This window comes from Clarias gariepinus, chromosome 12 (genome assembly GCF_024256425.1).
Source record: "Clarias gariepinus isolate MV-2021 ecotype Netherlands chromosome 12, CGAR_prim_01v2, whole genome shotgun sequence".
Lineage (NCBI taxonomy): Eukaryota > Metazoa > Chordata > Actinopteri > Siluriformes > Clariidae > Clarias > Clarias gariepinus.
This window is the reverse complement of record NC_071111.1, coordinates 25,054,564-25,080,706: the sequence shown is the minus strand read 5'-3', so window position 1 is coordinate 25,080,706 and position 26,143 is coordinate 25,054,564. Positions and strand designations below refer to the sequence as shown.

General features: G+C 39.3%; 1 protein-coding gene and 1 pseudogene across 1 annotated transcript in view; both read right to left on the bottom strand.

Moving 5' to 3' along the window:
- The window catches only part of LOC128533816 (NLR family CARD domain-containing protein 3-like), a 30,113-nt pseudogene extending 23,475 nt beyond the window's left edge, over positions 1 to 6,638 (bottom strand).
- LOC128533806 (NACHT, LRR and PYD domains-containing protein 12-like) overlaps positions 1 to 26,143 on the bottom strand; it is a 605,307-nt gene that overhangs the window by 130,660 nt on the left and 448,504 nt on the right. The window contains exon 17 of the mRNA XM_053508060.1: positions 18,012 to 18,185. Within this exon, the coding sequence (XP_053364035.1) occupies positions 18,012 to 18,185 (174 nt within the window). The remainder of the gene's footprint in view (positions 1 to 18,011; positions 18,186 to 26,143) is intronic.

Genomic DNA, 26,143 nt, shown 5'->3' with positions numbered 1-26,143 from the left:
TGCATTTTGTGTTCAATTATGTTATCTTTGACTAATAGTTAACGGTTTTTGATGAGCAGAAACATTTAAGTATGACAAACATGCAAAAGAATAAGAAATCAGGAAGGGGGCAAATAGTTTTTCACACCACTGTATGTGTGTTTGATGCATTTTTTGGCTCTGGGCTTGCCGTCGAAGGGCAAGGGGCATGCGCACTTCGCGAGTGTTAGAGTTCAGTTTCAGTTCATTAACATATGATACTTACCACCGAGAAACGTCCTGCTCCAGTCGTGCTAGCGAAACAGTTTCTTGTCGATGTGCCACTTCAACCGTTTCATTGTCAGACTCGAAACGCCATCGATTCTATGTATTGATGGGTCTCTAGAGCTGTCATTCTGTTATGGTAATGGGTGTTTCGTTTTCCGACACACGCTGTAGCGGCAGACCAATCATAAAGGACCACGCCATCTGACCAATCACAGCAGTAAAGGCTCACGACAAAGGAGGGGTTTAGACATCCTGAATCTTCGAACTGCTTCACACAAGTCGTTTATGAATCATTTAGAAATGGGGTAAAATTAAATCTAATTTTTGGAGAAAACTAAAGTGCTTTTTGATCTTGCATACATGTAAACTTGTATTAAGAGACTAATTAAGCAATATTAGGAACCTTTAAAATGGCATAAAAGGGGCACTTTAATCTTTAAGATCTCTTTTTTCTGATCTGTTATCACTGATAGCTCTTTATAATGTTCTCACTATGTGTTTATTTTATTCTACTGTATGTTTTCTATTATTTATTTACTCTGTAGTTAATAACAGCAGAGATGTTTATAACAGCAGTGTGTCAGTGTCACAGTCATGTTGCTGGTTTTCATCTTACCCTATATCTGTGATGATGTTCTTTCCTGTTCTGTCTCCTGCCCTCTGTAGATCACTGTGAACAAAAATTGTAGTTGATCATTTACACTATAGTCCAACCATCAGCCTTGAAGGAATAGTTTGGAAGTTTTAATTATTAATTTAGAATTGAGGTGCATATAAGTACATTACAAAAAGTCTTTATAAATTTTCCTGCTCTGAACACTTTTACATGACATTTGTCACCCAGATAGTAAGTTTGGTGTATAGTAAGGCTAAATTCCACAACCCCCATTCCCTGCAAAAATAAATTCAGAAGTTCAGCTGAGACTCGTTTACGACAAATTCTTTCTTGCTATATGAACATATAATTTCACTTAACACTAGTGAAATTATCAGTCCAGGCAGAAAGAAAATTTTACATGAAAAAAACTCTTTAATTATGTTCAGTCTTAAGATAAGAGCAGCAGGGAGTGAGTAACATTTAAAACAAAATATTCTCACATCCAAGATTTTAAATATTAGCAAGCACGGAAAAAATTGCATTATGGGATTTAAATGCCGGGCACATAAAAAATTTGCAGGATGTCCCCGTTAACTCTGAGATGTGAAATAGGTTTCCTCCTCAGCTCTGTACTTTCCTGGTCCAAATCATCTCAGAAAATTTCACATTACGACACAATATAACTCTTTCCCATTATCTCTGGATTTTTCCACCATCTTGGCAATTCCTGTCTTTATTATGCCTTCTTTTACATGTATATTTTTTTACGTACAGTAAGGTCAATAAGTATTTGTTCACCCTGTGATTTTGCAAGTTCTCTTACTTAGAAATTATGGAGGGGTCTACAATTTTCAGCATAGGTGCATTTCCACTGTGAGAAACAGAATCTAAAAAGAGAAATCCGGAAATCACATTGTATGATTTTTATACAATTTATTTGTGAATTACTGTGTCAAATAAGTATTTGATCACTTGCTTATTAGCCAGATTTCTGACCCTCAAAGACCTGTTATTTTGGAAGACCCAGCCATGACCCATCTTTGATGCTCTGACTGAGGAAAGGAGGTTTTTGCCCAATATGTCACAATACATGGCCCCGTTCATCCTCTCCTTACTACAGTGCAGTCGTTCTGTCCCCTGTGCAGAAATACACCCTCAGAGCATGATGCTTCCAGCCCCATGCTTTACTGTAGGTATGGTGTTATTGGGATGATACTCATCATTCTTCTTTCTCCAAACACGGCGAATGGAGTTAAGACCAAACAGTTCTACTTTGGTCTCATCTGACCATCTGACTTTTTCCCATAACTCCTCTGGATCATCCAGATGGTCCCTGGCAAACTTCAGACGGGGTTGGACATGGACTGACTTAAGCAGGGGAACCTTCCATGCGATTCAAGATTTTAAACCATGACGTCTTAGCGTATTACTGATAGTAGCCTTGGCATTGACCAGCTCCTCCCGTGTGGTTCTGGGCTGATTCTTCACCATTCTTAGCATCATTGATACCCCATGTATCTACTTAGACTTTGGCTGATTGTGGGGTGCAATGGTGTCTTTATGACAGCTAACGACCTTAAACAGGTGCTACTAATTTAGAATCATGAGCAGAGTGTAGCTGGACTATTTAAAAGCAAAATACCAGGTTCAGCCAGAGGGTCAGACATCTGGCTGATAAGCAAGTAATCAAATACTTATTTGACACAGTAATTCACAAATAAATTAGTAAAAAAAATCATACAATGTGATTTCCGGATTTTTTCTTTTTAGATTCTGTCCCTCACAGTGAAAATGCAAGAGAACTTACAAAATCACAGGGTCAAAATCAAATACTTATTGACCTCACTGTATAATTGTTCTTCTTTTAGATAAGCATATGGCTAAACATAAGCACACTGATAAAACTGATGCTGATGAAATCGTGCCCTCCATAAAGATAGGCCTTGCTTTTATCTAGGACAGGGTTCGGCAACCTGCGACACCAAAGGCAAATGTGGCTCTTTCATCCCCCTGCTGCTGCTTGCTGTGGCTTTGAAAAATAAATAATGAATATTTCATTTAAATGTATTTTATTTTAATTTGTTAGTTTTTTATGTAATTCTAAATGTGAAAATTATGGTGATCTTTTAACATTAAAATAAACCGTGTTTCATTTTTTGTCACACAAATCATGCTTCACAACTGCCGATGTGAGGCAAGCGGTTTATTGAGCTTTTCGACCCCCGGTTTTTATTCAGGTTGACCGGTGATTGAATGCTCCAGTACAGACAATGTAAAGATGACAGCACTCGAACGCAGATGGCATTTTTGGTCTGCTGTAGGTGAAAGTTTTTTATTTTATAAATACGAGTCAGACACAAATAGACAATTATTCAACCTTTAATCAACCGTCTTTTATTTTCGGAATTCAAAATGTTTCTGTTGCATGCAGAAATAAAATTTTATTTTCTCTGTAGCAGGTTATTAATTTCATAAATGCAACACACTATATATATTTTTTATTTTATTTTTTATTTTTTTAAACAGTATAAATGTAAAAAACGATATATGCAGTGTTATTTTCATTTTAGATGTTAAAAGAGTTTTGTGGCTCCCAGTGTTTTCTTTTCTGTGTGAAACAGGTGCAAATGGCTATTTGTGTATTTAAGTTTGCAGACCTCTAATCTATATGAATTTACCTTTAACTGTGACTTCAGCAGTGACATTAACAGTGAGGAGACGTTACCAGTGTAGAGGTGAGGAGTCTCCAGCTTTAAAATGAATAGGATGATCCATAGACCCATCACTCTTCATGGAGACACAGCTGGGTGCTGCTGATCCTGATCTCTCTCCCTGGAGTTTACTGCACAACATTACAGACAGTCCTTCAGTTATTTATATGCATGCTTCACTCTTTTAAGTACCATATTAATTAAATAAGGACACAATTGTTCATAAAGTGAATGAATTATAACAATTCTATACTGTGAATGTTACCTTTTCGTTAAAAAAAAACTTTAATAAAATGATTCATTTTATATGTTCTTAATAAATACACCATATGGACATTATAATAAGCAACACTGTAATTCCCCTTCACCATAACTAAGAGGCCAAAACCTGTTTCAGCATGACAATGCCTCTGTGCACAAAAAAAAGACGCAGTGCCAATGTTGAAGTGAAGGAACTTAAGTGTCCTGCACCGAGTCCTGACCTCAAGTCCATTGAACACCTTTGTGATGAACTACAACACTGACTGCAGCCAGGCCTTCTCACCCAATATCAGTGCCTGACCTCACTAATGCTCTTGTAGATAAATAAGCACAAATTCCCACAGATACACACCAAACTCTAGTGAAAAACTCATGGAAGAGTGGAGATTACTTTAAACTGCACAGTGGGACTAACTCAGAAATGAGATGTTCAAAAGCACCTATAAGCGTGATAGTAAGGTGTCACAAACTGTTGGCCTTTATTTATTTTTTTTATTCATGGCCAAAATAGGAAAATAGGATACTAACATCATACATACAGTGAGGCAAAACAAGCTATGTGATGTACTGTGTGTTCTGACACTTTTCTATAGCAAGTTTGAACTTTTTTTTAGCAAATTTTAATACAGTATCTGTGAAGACTTCGCTCCCATGTTGAGTCTTTGGCAGTCTCTAGATTATTGGATTACTTATTATATATATTTGGTTAAGGATGTTAATCAGGGCACTGGTAGCTCAGTGGTAGGTGTTTCACCTGCCATGCGGAAGGCCCGGGTTCGATTCCCAGCCAGTCCCCAAAACCCCAGCCACTGGATGCAGTGCTGCTCCCAAGCCTGGATAAAATGGGAGGGTTGCGTCAGGAAGGGCATCCAGCGTAAAACCTGTGACAAGTTGTTGTGCGGACTGGGTATTCCGCTGTTGCGACCCCTTGCCAGAAGCAGCCGAAAGACCAATAACAACAGTTAAGGACGGTAATCCTTTGTTTATTCAGTGTTTCCCTATTCAGGGTGGTGAACTCTGTATCTCCCAGATTATCTCCTAATAGTTGTACAGTAACTCCTACTACATATACAGTAGCGAGTTTTACAGATTGAACATTGATGTAACTCTGGAAGATTCTTTTGGCTTGGTGTCCATTCAGTGTATAAATTATGGTAAGGGGTGGTCTAACCTGCGCTGACATACAGTGAGCAAAAACCTTTTTAGACAAATAAGCCATACCGTGGAACCTCGGATTACGAGTATCCAGGTTTGCTAATAAAACTAGCCAATTTTTTTTATGCATTGTGTCTAGATAAACGAGCGTGTCTTGATATACAAGTACCAAATATCATCGAGTATCATGTGGCTTTTTTTTTTTTACACAGAGACTAACATGATCACAACTGAGCCAATGTTTTTTTTCTAAAGCATCTTTTATTTTGTGTTTTTATGTGGTAGGTACAAGGTAGGTATTTGTGTGCACTCGCATGGAAGTGTGTGTGTGTGTGTACGTGTCCCTTCTACACAACAACCCCCCCCCCCCACACACACACACACACTCTTCTTTTTTGGTCTCAATCACCGCACTTAGGATTTTTTTGCAGTGATTGTGTCCAAACCTTATAACACACGCTCTCTGCTTCCTGCATTCAGCTGCTTGTTCTCCAGTCTTTTTGAACATGCTAATCCTTCTCATTACCATCTCTACTGCCATCTAGTGGATAGGTGAACAATAAACCCACATATCCACTAGATGGCAGTAGTGAGTAATGGTAAGGCATGTGCGTCAGTTTTTGTTATAACCATTTCATGCCTTTCTGTTGTCAATAAAGGCATAAGTTACAGAGCTGTCGGCTCTGTGTTTTTAAAAGGTAAAGTGCAGGTTAATTTGTTTTATTTTTGCTTTATATTTTGAATTAATTATTTTTATATGAATATTTTTGCGCTGTGAAACAAATCGTCTCGAGTTTCCATTATTTTTATGGGGGAAATTCCCTTTGATATATGAGTGTTTTGATATACAAGCACACTTCCAGAATGAATTATGCTCGCAATCCAAGGTTACACTGTAACATAATAATTTACCCTCATAACAAATTAGCATATGCAATCAAGTGGCATTTTTGTAAAGATACCACAAACACATTTTCAAGAAAAAAACTATCTAAGTAAGATGAGGAAATATTTGGACACTTATTAGTGGCTTCATTAAAAATAATGATATGGTGTTTTAGTATTTAGTTTGCCATCCTGTTTATTTACATCAGGGGTCAGCAGTGATATATGCAGTTTAGGCTTCAGTTTAGATGTCAAAAGAGTTTTGTCAAAAAAAATCCCAGTGTTTCCTTTCTGTGAGATATGGCTCCAAATGGCCCTTTGAGTGTTTAAGGTTGCAGACCCCTGATCTAGATGAATTTCCTTTTAACTGTGACTTCACTAGTGACATTAACAGTGAGGAGACGTTACCTGTGTAGAGGTGAGGAGTCTCCAGCTTTAAACTGGATAGGCTGATCCATAGACACATGACTCTTCATGGAGACACAGCTGGGTGCTGCTGATTCTGATCTCTCTCCCTGGAGTTTACTGCACAACATTATTTGAACTTGTTAATTTAATGAGATAAATTTTACTTGCAATAAACAAAATAAATTTTATGGTGATTGTTAGTTTGTTAATAAAAGTGAAACAATTTACTGTCTACACTTTTAAATGACTCTTCATATGTGCTCACTTAGTAATTTGGATATGAATATTTAATGACTAAAATACCAAGATATATTAGGTAACTGTTTTTTAGAGAGTGGGGACACGTTATCAGTGTCCAGATCATCAGTCTCCATCTTTCAATATTAGTATCCACGAACTAGCAGTTGAGATCCTGAAGTGTCTGATCTCAGTGGATTACATTCCTGAAAAACATAAAAACAAATGTGAAGGTAAATTTCCACATCTTTGACCTAAAGAACAACGGCCATCCTTTGGTTTAAAAAAAATCTGTGTTACAGAATTAAATAATTAGCCTGGACCCAGGACTGAACTTTAAAATAAAATTCAATATTCAAAGAACTTTATTAATCCCATATAAATAATGAAAACTCTTAGTTGCACACTAAACATAATTCAATATACAGATATTCCCTTAGAAGCACACTAAACATTATCTATTTAATTTAAAGAAAAAATAAACAGATAGCTAACTAGCTAGTACTTTATTAACCCCAAAAGGAAACTGTATCTATACAGCAGCCAGTTAACATATTATACAACAAATAAGCAACAAGCAAGAATTGCAGTGAGGAAAAAAGTGAAAGTTAAATATCTCTTCCACGTACTCATGCGTGATGATTGTACAGGTGGGAACGAAACTGTACATAAGGTGCAATTTTTTTTAATATTCTTATATTGTGAGTCTTCTAAAATGTGGCTAAACTCTACTAAACTCTGATAAAAACACAATGAATCATGTCCTGCTCTTGTACAACCAGAAGTTGTTATGAAAGCTGGAGATAAGAAAGTTCGGCCCTAGGTGAAAAAGTTATTGCCCCTAAACCTAATAATTGGTTGTGCCACCCTTAACATGCTTAACTTTGACAGACAGGTTCTATTTACATAATTTCCTGATTTAACAGGTCTGGCAGTAATCAGGCCTGGGTGTGGCAAGAGAAATTTAACTCAGCTTTTCAAAAATCACAGTTCATTTATGATTTAGCAAGGGGGCAATGACTTTTTCCTATAGGGCCAAAAAGATTTGGAGAGCCTTTTCTCTTAATAAATGAAATAATTAAAAACTGTATTTTGAATTTACTTTGGGTTATCTTTGTTTAATATTCAAATTTATTTGATGATCTTAATCATTTAAGTCGGACAAGTATGCAAAAAAAAATTTAATCCCAGGAAGGGGATTAAATACTTTTTCACAGCACTGCATGTCTTAATATAGTCAAATATATCTGTACATGTCCTAATGTCAAAAAGCTTTTTAAAGTTGATATATTAAAATTTTGTTAAAACAGTTGCCAATTGAACATTTCTTATATACAGATTATATTTTCATTTCGGGAACATCCAGGTCATGTAAGTTTAAAAATATGTTGTAAAATGTGAGGCTCCATGTCTGCAGAGGGCACACTTTAATACTGAATGTAATTACTTTTTAGATTTTCTAATTTTAATAGAAATGTATATTTGTATTTACTTTACATTTGTTATTTGGGGCAATATTGAACAGAAACATTGCAATTAGATGTACAGTGTTGTTCCAGAGTTACATTACAGCTGATTTCCATCTTAATCTTTAATTTTTTTAAACTGTAAGAAGTGCAACACATTATGTCGATGTCAGGGGAAACCACTAGAGGGCGCGTTGCGACCATGGACTCTGTTTCATGTTGTCGTTTTATACACTTAATTTCCCAGAATGCACTGCACTTTGGTCATGCATATGTTTTCATAAAAAGTTTGTTTGCCACCTGGTTATTTTGTTCAGGGGTCCGTTCTTCGTACGTCGCTAACTTAGTTAGCTGGATTTGATTGTTGTGGATTTGTCCTGATCTTGAATTGTTTCGTTCTTCGATGCGCTTCTCGTATTTGCTGTCATAGCAACATATATGTAAGCTTGAACCTGCTCGGTAGCAGGTTTATTTCATGTAAACAGAATTTAACCAACGCACAAACGCCCAATAATCCTAGACAACTCAAGACGTACGAAGAACAGGGGTCAGGGGATTATTGCGCGTTCGTGCATTGGTTTAAAAGGCGATATGCATCGACAGTAGAAACACTGATCACAAGCCCTTTGATTGGTTGACGAAATGGAAACCATTTCGTCATACAAAATATCATATTTGATCATAATAAACTTATAAATTTATGTTCTAATATAATATTTGATACCGATTATATATATATATATATATATATTGGTATTTATGCAAGATACTTTTCTTTTCGGTGAGTCAGTCCGTGTCAGTCGTGCTCTTTAACCAATCAGATGTGACCTTGCCATTTCAACCAATCATAACCTGCCAGGAGCGCAGCCTAAATCCTGTTTACATAAAATAAACCTGCTAACTGAGTAAGCGACTCAGTTAACTCAGTTAGCTGGATTTAATTGTTGTGGATTTGTCCTGATCTTGGATTGTTTCGTTCTTCGATGCGCTTCTAGTATTTGTTGTCATAGCAACCTATCCGTAAGCTTGAACCTGCTCGGGAGCAGGTTTATTTCATGTAAACAGGATTTAGCCTGCACTCCTGGCGGGTTATGATTGGTTGAAATGGCGAGGTCACATCTGATTGGTTAAAGAGCACGACTGACTCACGTGGAAAAAGAAAAGTATATGCCCCCTGCCATGGACTCCCCCCACACACACATAATCGCTATCAAATATTATATATGAACATAAATTCATAGGTTTATTATTATCAAATATGATATTACAATTATAATAAACCCTAGGCACGAGACAGCCGTCAAGACCATTAATACAAATTCTTGTATAATGTTTATTTTGTAACACATTTATTTTTCAGGGGTTTGTCATAAAAATATGCAAATAAATATTTATATATATCAAAAATAAATATTTTATAATGATAAATTATATCCCCTGGGGTCCGTTCTTCGTACGTCACTTGACACATCCGAGATGAATTGACACATCTAAGATGAGATCATCGTGCTAATTACGATCTGGCTAATTCGGTTCTTCGAGCTCACCTGTTGTTGATGATTAGTATAGCTGGATTGAGTTGTCTAGGATTATTGCGCGCTCGTGCGTTGGTTTAAAAGGCGATTTGCATCGACAGTAGAAACACTGATCACAACCCCTCCGATTGGTTGAGAAATGGAAAAAGAGCGGCTCAACTTTTTTTTGTAACACGTGTTATGCGCTGAAATGCCCCCTTCCCATGGATTGCCCCCCCCCTACATAATCGCTATCAAATATTATATTAGAACATAAAATCAAAGGTTAATGTTTTACAAATTACATGAGACTGTTACGTGGTGCGGTATGGAGAGCCGCACCACGAGATGTTATATTGGGTTATAAGAGCCCTGACGCAGGGCTTTAGAGGAAATCAGTGAAATAGGAGGCTGTGAGAGTGCTTGTGATACGCACGGAAGACCTTCCCGTTTGGAGATAGCGTGGGATTATTAATTAAGAGAACTTAAAATGAAACAAATGAAAACTAATAACACAAATTAAACAGAGCTCCGCCGTCTACGTGAGAATGGACGGGGCTCTGGAAAACAAAACAAAAACTATATCCTCTCGGGGCGTTCGCCCTTACCAAGGATTTATGAGGAGAGAGGGGTTGTGTTTTATGCACACTTTATACTTTACCCAAGAGCGCACGCTACACGGCTGCGTGACGCTCTCTCTCTCTCTCGCTCTCTCTCTCGCCGGCGTCTTAAGGAGGCAGAGGCTGGGGCTTTGCCTCTGTCTTTACTTGCGCGCTTTTCTTTTTCTTTCTTTCTTTCTTTCTTTCTTTCTTTCTTTGTCCGTCTTGGCCCTGATACCTTACCGGTGCTACCTAATATTCGCACGAAGTGCGGAGGTATCAGGGCCCTTATATAGACGTGCTGCCAGGTGCGGCTCATTCAGGCTAATTGCCTGACGGCGGCGTTGCCTGGCAGCCGTGTGCATAAATGGCCGCGTCTTTGCCTGTTCAGAACCCCGCATGGTAGCAACCTGCGGATCTGCCCGTTCTGAACAGTTTAAGAGCGGCTCTGCCTTTTGCGCGAGCCGCATCGTTACAGTGACAATAAAATAAAATCAGCAATATGAAAATAAATATGTTGTATATGAAAAAAAAAAAAATTCAAATACAACATGTATACTTTTATATTGTTTATTTTATAGTAAAATTAGTTTCGTCTAATTTATCATTATAAATTATTTATTTTTCATATATATAAATATTTATTTGCATATTTTTATGACAAACCCCTGAAAAATAAATGTGTTACAAAATAAACATTATACAAGAATGAGTACGAAAAGAACGAAACAATCCAAGATCAGGACAAATCCACAACAATTAAATCCAGCTAACTGAGTTAGCGACGTACGAAGAACGGACCCCAGGTTGTTGATGTTCGTTTATAATTAAACGTCAGTAATACACACGCAGTGCCTCCGTCCAATCTCCAGTCGTAATACACATTTCCTACATTTGAGTTTTACACCAGTTTTTTTTACAATATATCCGCATTGTTCTTATATAAAGTCGTTATTAATAAATAAATCACTCACCTTTAATCACCCGACTCTGTTTTGTTACATTATCTGCTTTAAAGAAAGTTTCCTTGATATAAGAACGTTGTATTTTAACTTTTCAACACTTCCACATAATGGAGTCGCAGCTGAAACACTTTCACTTCTACCAGAGGCGTCATTACAGGCGAGGCTGTGTTTCATTCCGGGTGATCAGAGGGTGCTCCCTACTCCTTGCCTCGTGTGCAGTAAATGTCGGTTAAAGGAACGTATGGTAGCATAAACCCCTATGATATCTGTCACTGCTGCTGTGGAAATTGCACACTACGGACTTTAAATAGTCAATATTTATTAAAACAAAAACTGATACCATTTTTAAACATATACTAATAAAACGTAAATAAAAATGATTTATAAGATGTACAAAGATTTTTTTTTTTAAAAAAGCTAGCCTATATAATACAAGGAATTTGTTGATTAAATTAAAATATTAATTATTTTGTCCTATTAGGTAATGTAATATATATATATATATATATATATATATATATATATATATATATATATATAAATCCTTTTTCGAGCTCCATTTTATCACGCTGCACGAGGCGGACTGACGCATTTTCTTTCTTTCTTTTTTTTTTATTGATTATTAGTCTATATAATACTTACTTCTCTTTGAACTTATCAGTTTCTTTTCCTGCGGTTTGGAATCACACTTATCATGGCTGAACACCCTGTGTAGGGCACTACGCGGGGAACTTAAGGTCGATCGGACACGCCAGCTTCAAGGAAAGGTTGTCGCCCCGTTATTTTGTTCAGGTTATTTGTGTTCATCATTAAACGTTTTAATCAGTGTTGCCAACTTAGCGACTTTGTTTTCAAATCCCTCTAGCGACAATAAAAAAAAAAAGCGTCTAGCGACTTTTTCTTGTGTTACTGGAGACTTTTGGAGACTCTGATGTGTCTGTACTGACTCTTCTCAACTTGCCACAGCAGCTGCCGCCGCCGGCCCCGCCCCCGTCCCAAAGCACTCACAGACAGGCCTGTCCTCTCGCTGAAGCCACCATGGCATTAGTTATCGCTGAACACTGTTTTATGCTGGCATGTGATCACATTGGAGAAGCGTGTAAAGCTGCTTTTTATAATAGTGGATTATAAGATTATAAAGATAAAAAAAAATATATAAAAATCCGCCAAAGTGTCTCATTTGGTTCACTTTTGCCGGTCCCAAGCCCGGGTAAAGGAGGAGAGTAGGAATTGTGACATTAAAAAAAACTAAACTAATGTTAACCAGTAACACTAGCTTTCCTGTTCTTTTTGTTTACTATATATTTTTTTTTATTTAGGCTATTATATATATATTAAAAAAAAAACAGAGGCCTACCATAAGCATGTATTATTCTTTTTCTATTCTATCATCAGCATTTGCTAAATGCACTGTGTATAAGCTAACTGAGACATGGCATAGCATTTTATGATGATAGCATTTTAAATGTCCTCATTTATAAGTCCCTTTGGATAAAAACATCTGCTAAATATGAAAAAAATGGTGATATATATATAGTAATATATATTTATATATCTATGTATAAAAACTACGACGGTACGATGGAGCTTTAGTGCCACGTTAAAAATAAAAAAAATATGTAAATCTACAAGAATAAACTCAATGTTATTAGATAAAAGTCGAAATGTTACAAATGGGTTTGTCAGATACAAACATTCTTACCATATTTCAAGCTTCAAATAAGTGTCACGTAACTTTATGAAAGCCATATGACAGAATTGTCTCTTACTTTCGGTTTCTGAATTTGCAAATAACTTGCATGTGCAGCGTGCATTATGCAAATTACGTGATGATGTCATCTAGCGACTTCTAGCGACTTCTACGACAGCCAATAGCTACTTTCCTTACTGATGAGTTGGCAACACTGGTTTTAATGACAGTAACGACCACTCCGTGCCTGAGTCCATCCTTCAAAACCTAACAGTTGTATTACAGATTTCCTACATCTGAGTTTTACACAAGTTTTATTTGTTAGTTTTGTCCGCATTGTTCGTTAGTAATAAATAAATCACTCATCTTTAATCACCCGGCCCTATTGTGTTACATTAATATCTCAGTTTCTGCTTTTAAAAAAATTGCTTTATATAAAAACATTGTATTTTTAACTTTTCCAACACTCCTACAAAAAGCAGTAACTTTAGAAAAGAAGATTCATTACAGACGATGAGTCCTTAAGAATGAGTCGACTCTTTGAATCAGTTCATATTCATATTTCAAAGACTGGAGATGGCCTGAAGGCGCCACAGTGGTGTGATGTGTGGCATAGCGTCTATGGGAATCACGTGTCAAAAGAACGAACGACTCGGGACTCGAAGACTCACTAGCACAATCGTTCAATACTGTTTCCTGTGTACTGCACTGCATAGCGTCTATGGGAGTCATGTGTTAAAAGAACGAACGACTCGAGACTTGAAGACGTCTTGCTAACTAAGAATCGTTCAATACTGTTTCCTGTATATAACATACGGAGGTTTTGAGATGCTTTGCGCATGTGTGCCCAATAGAAAATGAACGAATCACTCTCCGAGACGACTCTTTCATCTAAGTCATGTTAAAGATTCGTTCAAAAAGAACGAATCGTTCATGAAAGACCCATCACTAAGTTAGCACTATCGCCTTTCACCTCCAGGGTCCGGGTAGATTCCCGGCCAGGCTCGATTCCCGTCTCTTTGTGCATGGAGTTCTCCGCATGCTTGGTGGGTTTCCTCCAGGTTCTCCGATTTCCTCCCACTGTCCAAATATATGCAGGTCAGGCTAATTGGTGTTCCCAAATTGCCCTTAATGTGTGTGTGTGTGTGTGTGTACCCTGTCTTGTGCCCTAAGCCTCCTGGGATAGGCTCAGGGCTGGACTGGGACAAAAAATCAGCCTGGGCATTTTGACTAGAGACTGGCCCACTAGGTATTATTGGCAAAGCCATAAAGCCTTTGAATAAAAACAAACGCTGTTCTGACAGCGATGTACACTGTCCTGTTGGTATATATGTATCAATCTAATAAACTTAAACCTACACCATCCTCCCTATTCTGGTATTCTAAACAGTACTTAGCGGAAAACAAAAGACTGCTTGGTCGAGTTAACCTCCTGAACTATCTACAACACATGGTGGAAACCTGAAATTAGGACAGAGAAGAATAGAGGTGAGACATGAGCTATAATGAGTATTAAAATTAATAAATTACAGATTTAGTGATATTTTCATAAACTATTTATTTACCACATCAACAAACAGCATGGCAGCACAAAATACTTTTTTAAACATGGCAACCTTTAAAAAGTGAAAGGAGACAGAGAAAGAAAGTTGAGAAAGAATAACACTTAATTGAATTTTTGTTGCCATTTTACACACAGTACATGGCACAAGAACTGACAACACAACAAAACACAGAGATCACGATCGCTGGAGTGTCATCCAGAGACCTGGGCTGCCACAACCAGCTAAATCGTAACACAAATGCACAGAAATCAATTATTTTTTTACAATAATTAAATAGATTTAACATCTTTCTTCGACATAATTTCAGACTGCACAGATGGTAAGCTTACTGGGCTAACAGAGACTTCATATTTTTAGACTTAATATTTACTATAAATGATAATGGATTTCTATACATTTAACATCAAATGACCACTTTGGTTGTAAGATTCAGATAATTATTTAAAAGCTAGACATTTAAAATGAGAATAAGAAAGAAAAGTATTTCTTTGTGCCCCCCTTTCCTTGTTAATGCCCTACCTGGCCCCCTGGCAAAACTTTGCTAGACCCGCCCCTGCACAGTTACCAGCTGTCAGCTATGTAGAAAAGGATCCTGGTGTTATTTGTCTCTCAGAAACAGTTCATAACTTCCCTTCAACTCATTCATGTCACCTAAAAGATAAACCTGTTTCTCCATCACGTCCACAACTCTGATGATTCAATAAGGACATCTCCTGGTTTCACCTTTATGTTTCTCTCTCACATATCCAAACCGATCATGACTAGCAGCTTTTATGGCTGTGGCTCCAGCAAACAGCTGATAAACCGATCAGCTGATCAACAGGAGAAGGAGGGGGAGAGAATGAGAGAAGCCGAGGCAGCTGCGCAGCGTAAAGTCACAGGATAACTCCAGCTTTGTGTGGGGTTTTTTTTGTTTGTTTGTTTGTTTTTTTCATTCTAGCTAAAATACAGGACAAATCGCGTTCCTTTTCACCTCAATACGTAACGCGTAATATTTTCTCTGAATACGGGACGATTACGTTTTTTTACGTTTGGCAACCCATACTAACTAACCTTATCAATAATTCACTCTCAGTAACATCATAGCACCAGCATAGAAACTCTGTCATCATGCTAACTAGTACACAGTAGGAGTTATTGTAACTGACTGTAAAAAGTTAGCAAGCACAACGAAAATAAGCTACACCCATTGGGTTTATAAGTTTTTTTTATGGTTTTACTTGGTTTTACTTAGGCTACCTCAGGTTCAGTTCTGCCACTTGGACCGGCGGCCGCCTCGGGTCTCTCCTCCTCCTGCCTCCCCTTTCACTCTTCAACCTGCGGCTGCTGGCCTCCATTACTTGCTAATTTTACTGAAGTGGAAGCTCCACTATAGCCACCAAACAACTGTGATATTTTAGCACATTTGGCAGCATCTGCCTGAAGGGCTAGTTTCTTTTTGGCGCTAATTTTTTCGGCTCCTCCTGATCCGTTTTTTGTTCTCCATTTTTGTTCAGCAATGATATGTGATTGCTGAGCCGTTACAAGGGGGCGGGTGCATCTGACCTCCTCGGCTGTAATTGGTCCAGCCCAGAGTCGATCATGGCCAATTGGCCAATCCGCCACCTTTAATAGTTTATAACGTTACAAAAAAAAAAAAAACATCGGTGGCCGGCCCACAAAAGACGAAAATCACCATCGGCCCACCGGGCAAATGCCCGGTATGCCCTATGGCCAGTCCAGCCATGAATGGCATTACATCTAATGTGATATTTTTACATAGAAAATGTTGGTGAAGTAAATTACATTTAACTAATGAATAATTCTTTAAGTGTATTGTAACAATATTTTGATTTTAAACATAAAACATCTTAAAAAAAACTGTTACAAACATATTGCTACAAAGTTTTACATTTTTAAGTAATTTTTAACAGAAATAATGACATGTATAACATTTTTTGTTTATGTATTTGATTAAATTATGGATGCTGTAAGCACTTAAATACAATGTGATTTTAATTGTGAAGCCAACAAAACAGCAATAAAAAAAGCATTCATAAGAAGAAAGATATAATAAAAAAATAACACTTATCAAAAACACAGAATATTCACATGACCCATTAAACCTACGTCATACAACAGTTAATTTTGGTCCATGAATGTGTTTGGACGACCAGCGACCACAACAAGGCTGATGTTTCATATATTTCATAACAGAACTGGCAGATTTGATGACTTGTGTCACTCCACTTGTCTGTGTTCACTCAGTCTGTGATTCACTGTGCACGATGAACACACACTTTTCACGTCTCTGAGTCTGTTTAATGTGTTATAACTAAATGAATGATGTGTTTATGAGCATGTTCTCTATCATCAACATGGAAACACAGGAACACCGGAGTCTTCATCACACAAAGATGTTCATCACTGACTGAATCTAAAAGAAAAATCTGTATTAATAACCATAAACTGGACTGTGGTACTTCATGATCAACAGCATGTAATCATCTCTCCTTCAAGGGAAACATCATCATCTCCTGTTTATAATTAATCATTCAACATTTCTTCATTCTTAGTAACATCTGTGTTATAACAGGAACATGAGCAGATATTTACTCATCACATCACTGCTCTTATCCAATCACAGGCTTTGGAGCTTTTTAAATAATCAACACTACTGAGTCATTTAGCTCTTGTTCTACATTTATATTTAAGTGCAGACTTTAAGAACAAGCTGAGGTGAATTTTACAGGAATGACAGAAGACACGGTGTGGAGGTCGGGTGCTGGAAGAAGTGTCAGAGTGAGGAAAGTGGCGGCTTAAATACAATATTTGTAGCAGGAAAGTTGAGAATTAAGTTTGCTTCCAGAAACAGGGAAAAGCAGAGATCATCTTGTTCAGACAAAAGCAGCAGTATGAAGTCAGAGATAGCAGGGTGTCACAAGGAGACGAGCTGTTCATTTACAATCACTCTCATGCACTCATTTGTGACATTTTGTAGACTCTGACTGACTCCCTGTCTTCTGACTTTACATGGATTTAAAATCAACTTTACTGAACACAAAACATTAAAGCATTAAAGCATATTGTTAGACAAAAATGTTTAAATATAACAGTGATAACACTTCTAACCTGCTAATCATATATTTATTCGGACTAAATAGAAATGTACAAACTAATTATTAATTACTTAAATAATTAGTTTTTATTATTTTAATAAAAATACAAAAAGGTCATTACTCACTTCAGTGTCTGTAGTTTGTAATGTTCATCATCCTTAAGAGCAGAGAGCAGCTTCTTTTCTGAGTCTCCTACGTTATTATCAGACAGATCCAGTTCTCTCAGGTGTGAGGGGTTTGATCTCAGAGCTAAAGTCAGAGCAGCACAGCCTTCATCTGAGACACCACAATCACACAACCTGTAGAGAGACACAATGACACACTCTTCATCACCAGATTTTTTACCTTCATTTAAGACTTAATTTAAAGCTGATGTGTTTGTAAAATTATGTTATTATTTGGAATGACATCACCTGTTTATTAAAAAATTTCTAAATAGTTTATTCTTGAGCCAACACCTCCCGATTTATCTCTGGATGGACATCTATCTAACTCCCACTCTTTGTGTCCCAGGTGCAGTTTGTGTGATTAGTTACTCCTGCTTCCATCTCACTATTAGAGAATGTGTCTTACTGAGGAGCAGGTCGTGTGACCCTCAGAGAGATGATCTTACCTCAGTGTCTCCAGTTTACAGTGAGGATTCTTCAGTACAGCACAGAGACACTTCACTCCTGAGTCTCCTACTTTATTAAAGGACAGATCCAGTTCTCTCAGGTGTGAGGGGTTTGATCTCAGAGCTGAAGTCAGAGCAGCACAGCCTTCATCTGAGACACCACAATCACACAACCTGTAGAGAGACACAATGACACATTCAAATCTCATGACATCATCAAATTTCAATCCTAATAAGAAAAATATTGTTTATATACACTACCGTTCAAAAGTTTGGGGTCACTTTCATTTTTATTTCTTTCTACATTGTAAAGGAGGCCTTCCAAAAAATGCATTATGACTTCATAACACCTTTAATCTGAGATGCTGTTAATTGGCCATTTTTCAGGCTGATAACTCTAAATGAACTTCTTGTCTGAGGCAGAGGTAGGTTTGGTCTCGCCCTCCTGGGATGGCCTTCATGAGAGCCAGTTTCATTCAAATTCAAATTTTATTTGTCACATACACAGTTATACACAGTACGAAATGTAGTGAAATGCTTATACGACTGCCATTGACCCTAAAAGAGAATTAAAGTTTACAAATAAGAAATAAATAAAAATAAAAGAAATACGATAGAAAATTAAATAGAAAAATTAAATTAAACTAGGAAAAATAGAACTAAAAATAAAAATAGAAATAAAAATATAAATAAAAATAGAAATGGTGGTTTTTTGGTTTTGGAGGTGAAATGGTGGTCATTATGGTGCTTGACGGATTTTGGAAATGCACTTAACAATACTGTTCTTGCAAGAACTATTACAGAAAGGCTGACCTCTGTGTCTTAAAACAGCAACTAACTGTTGTTTTTGTTGTTACATAATTACCTATTTCCATATGTGTTATTTTATAGTTTTGAAATCCCCAGTATTGTTGTAGAATGTAGAAAGTAAATCACTAAACAAAAACAAAGAAATTTGCAAGTGACCCCAAACTTTTAAATGGTAGTGTGTGTATATATATATATATATATATGTAGCACTGCCACATAAGGGGCAACTTAATATAATGTGAGTAAGCCGGCTAAAAGTTAAGAAAGCTGCAGCACTTTGTTAATTATGCCCTGAACGGTTTCTTGTGCCTATGTATATTGTAGCGTTTTTATATATATATTGTGTATTGTTTTCTACAAACCCTACAGCTCACACACAGTGCATTTAGTTTGTGTCCCAGGTGCAGTTTGTGTGATTAGTTACAATGTTTTAGTAAATTTCACAGTCATTTCAGACACACTGCAGTCACATCAAGTCATGTTTTGCTCTGCAGCTTCTCACATACGTACATCTGACCCAAAGACTCTGTGACAAATCATCAGTGTGCAGTGAAAAGAAACATACTTCCTCCTCAGGACATTGATGATCAGTGTTGGGGGACGTTTTTTTTTTTCATTGCAGAAAATGAAAACTCCTTTGTGATTCCTCATGCAAGTTGTTTTTGTTAAAACCTTCATAATTACAGTGGAACCTCGGATTACGAGTAACGCGGTTTACGAGTGTTCTGCAAGGCGAGCAAAGATTTTTAATACATTTTGACTTGAAAAACTAGCACTGTCTTGGTTTACGAGCACAGTATCATGTATCACGCATGCGCTTCTTGTTTTGACACCGAACGCCACATCATCACAACTGAGCCAATGGTTTTTCTTTCTCTTACGCTACGGAATAGTAGGTAATCCTCTTCCCTGCTGGGTCTTAGTGCTTGCAGAGTTTCTGAGTGTGTGTTTGTGTGCGTGTGTGTGTCCGTGTAAGGCAGAGAGTGTGTGTGTTTGTTTGGGAACCTGAGAGGAGGGGGGCTGTAAAGGCGAGTGTGTGTGTGTGTGTGTGTGCGCACACACACACTCTCTCTCTCGGCTTTACGGCCCCCCCTCCCATGTTCACAAACAAACTCTGTCACGATTCTAAAAGGTAAGGTACAATGGTCCATTGTTTGTACTTTGCTTGACACATCCGAGATAAGTTGACACATCTAAGATGAGATCATCTTGCTAATTACGATGTGGCTAAGTTGGTTCTTCGAGCACACCTGTTGTTGATGATTAGTATAGCTGGATGGGGTTGTCTAGGATTATTGCACATTTGTGCGATGGTTTAAAAGGCGATATGCATCGACAATAGAAACACTGATCACAACCCCTTTGATTGGTTGACGAAATGGAAAAAAAACGAGCTCAATTTTTTTTTGTAACGCATGTTATGCGCTGAAATGCCCCCTGCCATGGATTGCCCCCCTACATAATCGCTATCAAATATTATATTAGAACAGAAATTCATAGGTTAATGGTTTACAAAGTACAAATTACATGAGACAACACAATAAGCAATATGAACATAAATATGTTGTATATGAACAAATGGAAATATTAATATATTTTTTTCAAATACAACATGTATACTTTTATATTGTTTATTTTATAATAAAATTAGTTTTGTCAAATTTTACATTATAAAAAATATTTATTTTTATTTTATATAAATATTTATTTGCATCTTCATAACAAACCCCTGAAAAATAAATGTATAATAAATTGTATAATAAATTATACAAGAATTTATATTTAATTCAATTCAATTCAATTCAATTTTATTTGTATAGCGCTTTTAGCAATTTTCATTGCCGCAAAGCAGCTTTACATAGTCAAAAGAATTATTTAAGTTTGTATGAAATGTGAATTTGTATGAATCAAAATGGTCAGTTTGTCCCTGGTGAGCAAGCCGAGGGCGACATATTAATGGTCTTGACGGCTGTCTTGTGTCTAGGGTTTATTATAATAGTAATATTATGTTTAATATTAATAAACCTATAAATCCATAATATTTGATAGTGATTATGTGGGGGAGCAATCCATGGCAGGGGGCCATATATATATATATATATATATATATATATATATATATATATGCAAAATACTTTCCCCACGTGAGTCAGTCCGCGTCAGTCGTGCTCTTTAACCAATCAAATGTGACCTCGCCATTTTAACCAATCACAACCTCCCAGGAGCGCAACCTAAATCCTGTTTACATGAAATAAACCTGCTCCCAAGCAGGGACCTGTTGCTATGACAGCAAATGCGAAAAGCGCATTGAAGAACGAAACAATCCAAGATCAGGACAAATCTACAACAATCAAATCCAGCTAACTGAGTTAGCGACGTATGAAGTACGGACCCCTGGTTAATTTGTTTTTGTTGTTGTTTTACTTTACAGCAGTGATTCCGTTAGTATGCGCTCACGCGAGTGTGACTAGCGATGTTCCTTGCTAATTTTTAAACGATTAATTTTTAAACGGTTTTAAAAACAGTCTCTCCATTAATGTGTGTGTGTACGCACATTACACACACACACACACACACACACAAACAGCGCCTGCGTGCACAAACGGAAACACTGTCGGGATATTTTTTACGTGTTTTTTAAAGGTAAAGTACACGTTAATTTGTTTTATTTTTACTTTATATTTTGTGTTAATTATTTTTATGTATAATTTTTTTTGGCCTGTAGAATTAATAATTTGAGTTTCCATTATTTCCTATAAGAAAATTAAATTTGGTTTATGAGTGTTTTGGAATACGAGCCCACTTCCAGAACGAATTATGCTCTTAATTTGAGGTTCCACTGTATTCTACTTTCATCACTCAGTGAAATTTGACCAACAATCTGTTAACTACTAGCAGCAGGAATAACAGAAGGGAGGCAGGTTGTCTGGGATGGGGGCAGGGCTTGTAGGACGACTTTCTCACACACAAACACACACACACACACTAAAGGAATCACTGCTGTCTGGCTCACAGGTTACATATATTGTCCGAATAACAGATTACATTTTTGGAAATATACCTAAATAACTGAGTACAGTGGAACCTCGGATTACGAGTAACGCGGTTTACCAGTGTTCCGGAAGACGAGCAAAGATTTTAAATAAATTTTGACTTAAAAAACAAGCATTGTCGTGGTTTACGAGCTCCGAGTATCATGTATAACGCATGATCTTTTTGTTTTGCCGAGGCGGTCCCTGGCCTCGGCGTCGTTGCGGAATCTCGGAAGCGGTGTCGAGGCCTAGCCGCGACGGGTAGCCCTGTCCCCGGCTAGGTTCACCTACCGAGCGCCACTGAGCTGCGGGCGGTTGCTCGGCTCTTTTGCCGTGATGTGCCGCCATTATGGGCTCAGCGCGCTCGACCTCGCGCAGCGCCTCCTTACGGTCACCCGCGCCGTCGCCTCGCCGCGAAACGTCGGAGAGCTGCTCGTTGCCTAGCCGCGACAGGTAGCCCTGTCCCCGGCTAGGTTCACGAACCGAGCGCCACTGAGCTGCGGGCGGTCGCTCGGCTCTTCCGCCGCGATGTGCCGCCGATATGGGCTCAGCGCGCTCGGCCTCGCGCAGCGGCAGATCGCTTTGCCGGCTAACAGCGCACGGAGCTGTATCTTGCTCCGGCGCTTGCGCAGTGCCAGCCTCCGCCCCGAGATCCAGCGCCGGGATTTTCTGCTTCCCGCTCCGCGTTGGTTGACGTGGTGTGCTCGCGCTAGCTCCGCCAGAAAAGCGCTTCTTCTGCGCGAGTAGTCGCTCCGCTACTCGGCGGCCCGCTTGGATTTTTAGAAGGTCCTCCTTTGTGCGCTCGAACCCGTTATTCTCCATCCCACTTCTGACACCAATGTAGCGTTTTTACGCCGGGAAGAATGCTGGAGAGACGAGTGAGCTTATTTGCTACCCAATGCAATGGCTGGGAGTACTTTATTAAGCACACAGCATGTAAGGCATGAGCAGCATCTTCACTCAGGAGCCTACATCCAATTCAGCACTAGCTTGAACTGGAGCACATTTCACACGTCACACACTACACACACAAACAGGGCCGAAGCCACCAACCCAAACACCTTTCCCCATCATGGTGAACACACCGACATTTCCGCAAGGCATGCTGGTCGTCAGCCGCCGCCCCGCCCATGCCACAATATTCTGTGTATACTGTACAACAACATTAGGGTGAGTGAATGATGACAATTTAAATTTCTTGGTGAATTGTTCTTTTAAATTTATTTGAGCACTACAACAACATCTGTACATTATTTGTGCATATAAAATTCATGCATGATATTTTGAGGACAGCCTGTGTAATTGTTTTCAGAAACTGGAAATATTAAATGTTTATCTAGAGGTAATCCTTCTCTTTCCCCATGCACTCTATACTTGTGTATGTTATGTGGCACATTAATATTGCATTGTTTATAGAGAACAAAAAACTCCTAAGCTCCTAAATGTTTGGCTGTGCTCCTATTTTATTTATTTATTTATTTTTTTACCTTTGAAGCACAAGTGCTGTCAATAAAAAAAAAGTTACTGTAGAGCCCTGTTGAGTTATGGTGCAAGTTAAACTTCAGGCAGATATCCAACTTCTGCAAATGTTTAATTTAATACATCTGACTTTGTCTGTCTCTGTTGAGCCACGTCTACCACGAGGAAAAAAACGCAAAATTATTACAAATAAAAAGGCGCTAGATGCTGGGACATAATTAGGCACATAACTGCTCATAACTTCTACTCAACATTTTGATTTCATTCATGGTGTAGATTTAACTTCAGGTTTAAATAAAGTATCTAAGCACTGACAAAATTCCATTAAATTCTGTCCGGACAGTTTTGCACTGACAAAATCTGGCCGGACAGAAAGACAGAAAGAAAAATTTCTCAGGCTTGTTTTGATGTGTGAACCATAAAGATACATTGGAGAGATGATCTTACCTCAGTGTCTCTAGTTTACAGTGAGGATTCTCCAGTACAGAACAGACCCACTTCACTCCTGAGTCTCCTACATTATTATTAGTCAGATCCAGTTCTCTCAGGTGTGAGGGGTTTGATCTCAGAGCTGAAGTCAGAGCAGCACAGCCTTCATCTGAGACACCACACCACTCCAACCTGTAGAGAGACACAATGACACACTCTTCATCACCAGATTTCAATCTTCACTTAAGACTTATTTTAAGGCTGATGTTTGTAAAGATATTTCATTCAGAATTGCATCACCTGTTTATTCTAATTACCGATGTAATTAATAATGATCACACTGAGTCTTATATTTTGTTTCTCTCAGCAGATATGTGTATATTCATAGTATATTGCTGCATGATCAAAAACAGTAAAAGTCTGAAATATTAAAATATTAATATATGTAGTAATGTATAAATCATTAAACTTAAAAAAAAGAATTCATAATCATGTCTTGTGTAAGCCAGATTTTTTGCAAATAATATAAAAAAAAAAAACACTGCCCCCACCCGAGCTGTGACCGTCCCCGGTCAAGATGGCGAACTCAGTCCTGGAAGCGTGACGGTGGTCGGCGCTGGCGTTGTGAACGTCTTTTTGCGGGGGAAGGAGGGCCGCTACTCTCTTCCTGAGGTGAACCGGCCTCCACAGAGTTCGAGGTCTCGCTGGCGTTGGGCTGGTAGGGCGCGAGACGGTCACGGTGGAGCACGACCACTCGCGACCGCCCCGTCAACCTCACCCGGTAGACTACATCGGAGAGCTGGCCGATTACCGTACAGGGGCCCACCCAGTGAGACATGAGCTTAGGCGAGAGCCCCCTTTTCCTTCCGGGAGAATACACCCAAACCTGCTCCCCAGTAGCAAAGTCTCGCCCTCGGCTGTGAGTGTCATATAAGCGGCGCTGTTTAACACCAGCGTCCGCCAAGTGTCTACGCGCCAACTCATGGACACGGAACAGTTTGTCTTTTAATGAACAAAAATAATCCAACCCCGGCTTCGTGGGTAGATCCACCTGTGGAGGGGGGCCGAACACAAGGTCCACAGGCATGCGCAACTCGCGCCCGAACATTAACACAGCTGGCGTCAGCTGAGAGGACTCCTGCACTGCTGTGCGGTATGCCCACAGCACGAGAGGCAAATGCTCGTCCCAATCTTTTTGCCGGTCGCTGGTAAGCACGGCGAGTTGGGTGGTGAGTGTTCGGTTGAACCGTTCCACGAGGCCGTCACTTTGTGGATGCAGGGGCGTGGTGCGGGTCTTTTTCACCCCGAGGCGCTCGCACACCGCCGCAAACACCTCCGCCTCGAAGTTACGCCCCTGATCACTGTGCAACTGCTCCGGGGCGGCGAATCGGCTGAACACCTCATCCACCAGCACTCGAGCCGTGGTGGAAGCGCTCTGATCCGGAACAGCGAACGCCTCCGGCCACTTGGTGAAATAATCCATGGCCACCAGCACATAACGATTCCCGCGATCAGAGATGGGAAACAGCCCCAGAATGTCCACGCTCATACGTTCCATGGGCGCCCCCACCCGAAAGTCTTGAAAGGGTGCTCGCGAGCGCTGGGTAGGGCCCTTCTTTGCCGTGCAGACATCGCATCTGTGAACAAAAAGTTCGCTATCAGTATGACAACCCGGCCAGTAGAACCGAGCACGCAACCGCCGCAGTGTCTTAGTTACCCCAAAGTGTCCCGAACCTGCGTGCCCATAAACCATCCCCAGCACACATGCCCGCAAAGTCCGCGGCACCAGCAGCTGAAAAGATTCGCCAGCGCCACACGGCCATTCCCACTGGCGGTAGAGTAAACCCCCCCCCGCAACGCTAGTCGGTGAAACTGCGAGTGGAGAGCTTTTTCTTCTGGTCCCAGGTGGGCAATGGCGGCATAATCCGGTCTCTGGCCCGCGTTAACCCAACCTAATACCCGCTGCAGCGCCGGGTCCTTCTCCTGCTCGACCATTAGCTGATCGCAGTCCATCTGTGGCACAGGCGACACGACCACCGGCGATGGTTTAGGTGCCGCAGTGACTCGGCTGCACGCCGGCTCGGGCGGCTGATTACCGACGGGGGCTTCGGAAGACTGCGCAGGGAGAATGTTCTGATTCACGGGGGTCGGGGTGTGTTCGATGTCGTGACCACCCACACGCTCTTTAACCCGCTCGCAGTGTCGACAACGCTCTTTGCTGCACGGCCGGCGGGATAACGCATCGGCGTTAGCATGCAACTTTCCCGCTCGGTGCTGAACGGTAAAGTGATAGTCCTGCAACCGCTCGAGCCAACGCGCTAACTGCCCCTCGGGCTCTTTAAAACTGAGCAGCCACACCAGCGAAGCGTGATCGGTCCGCAG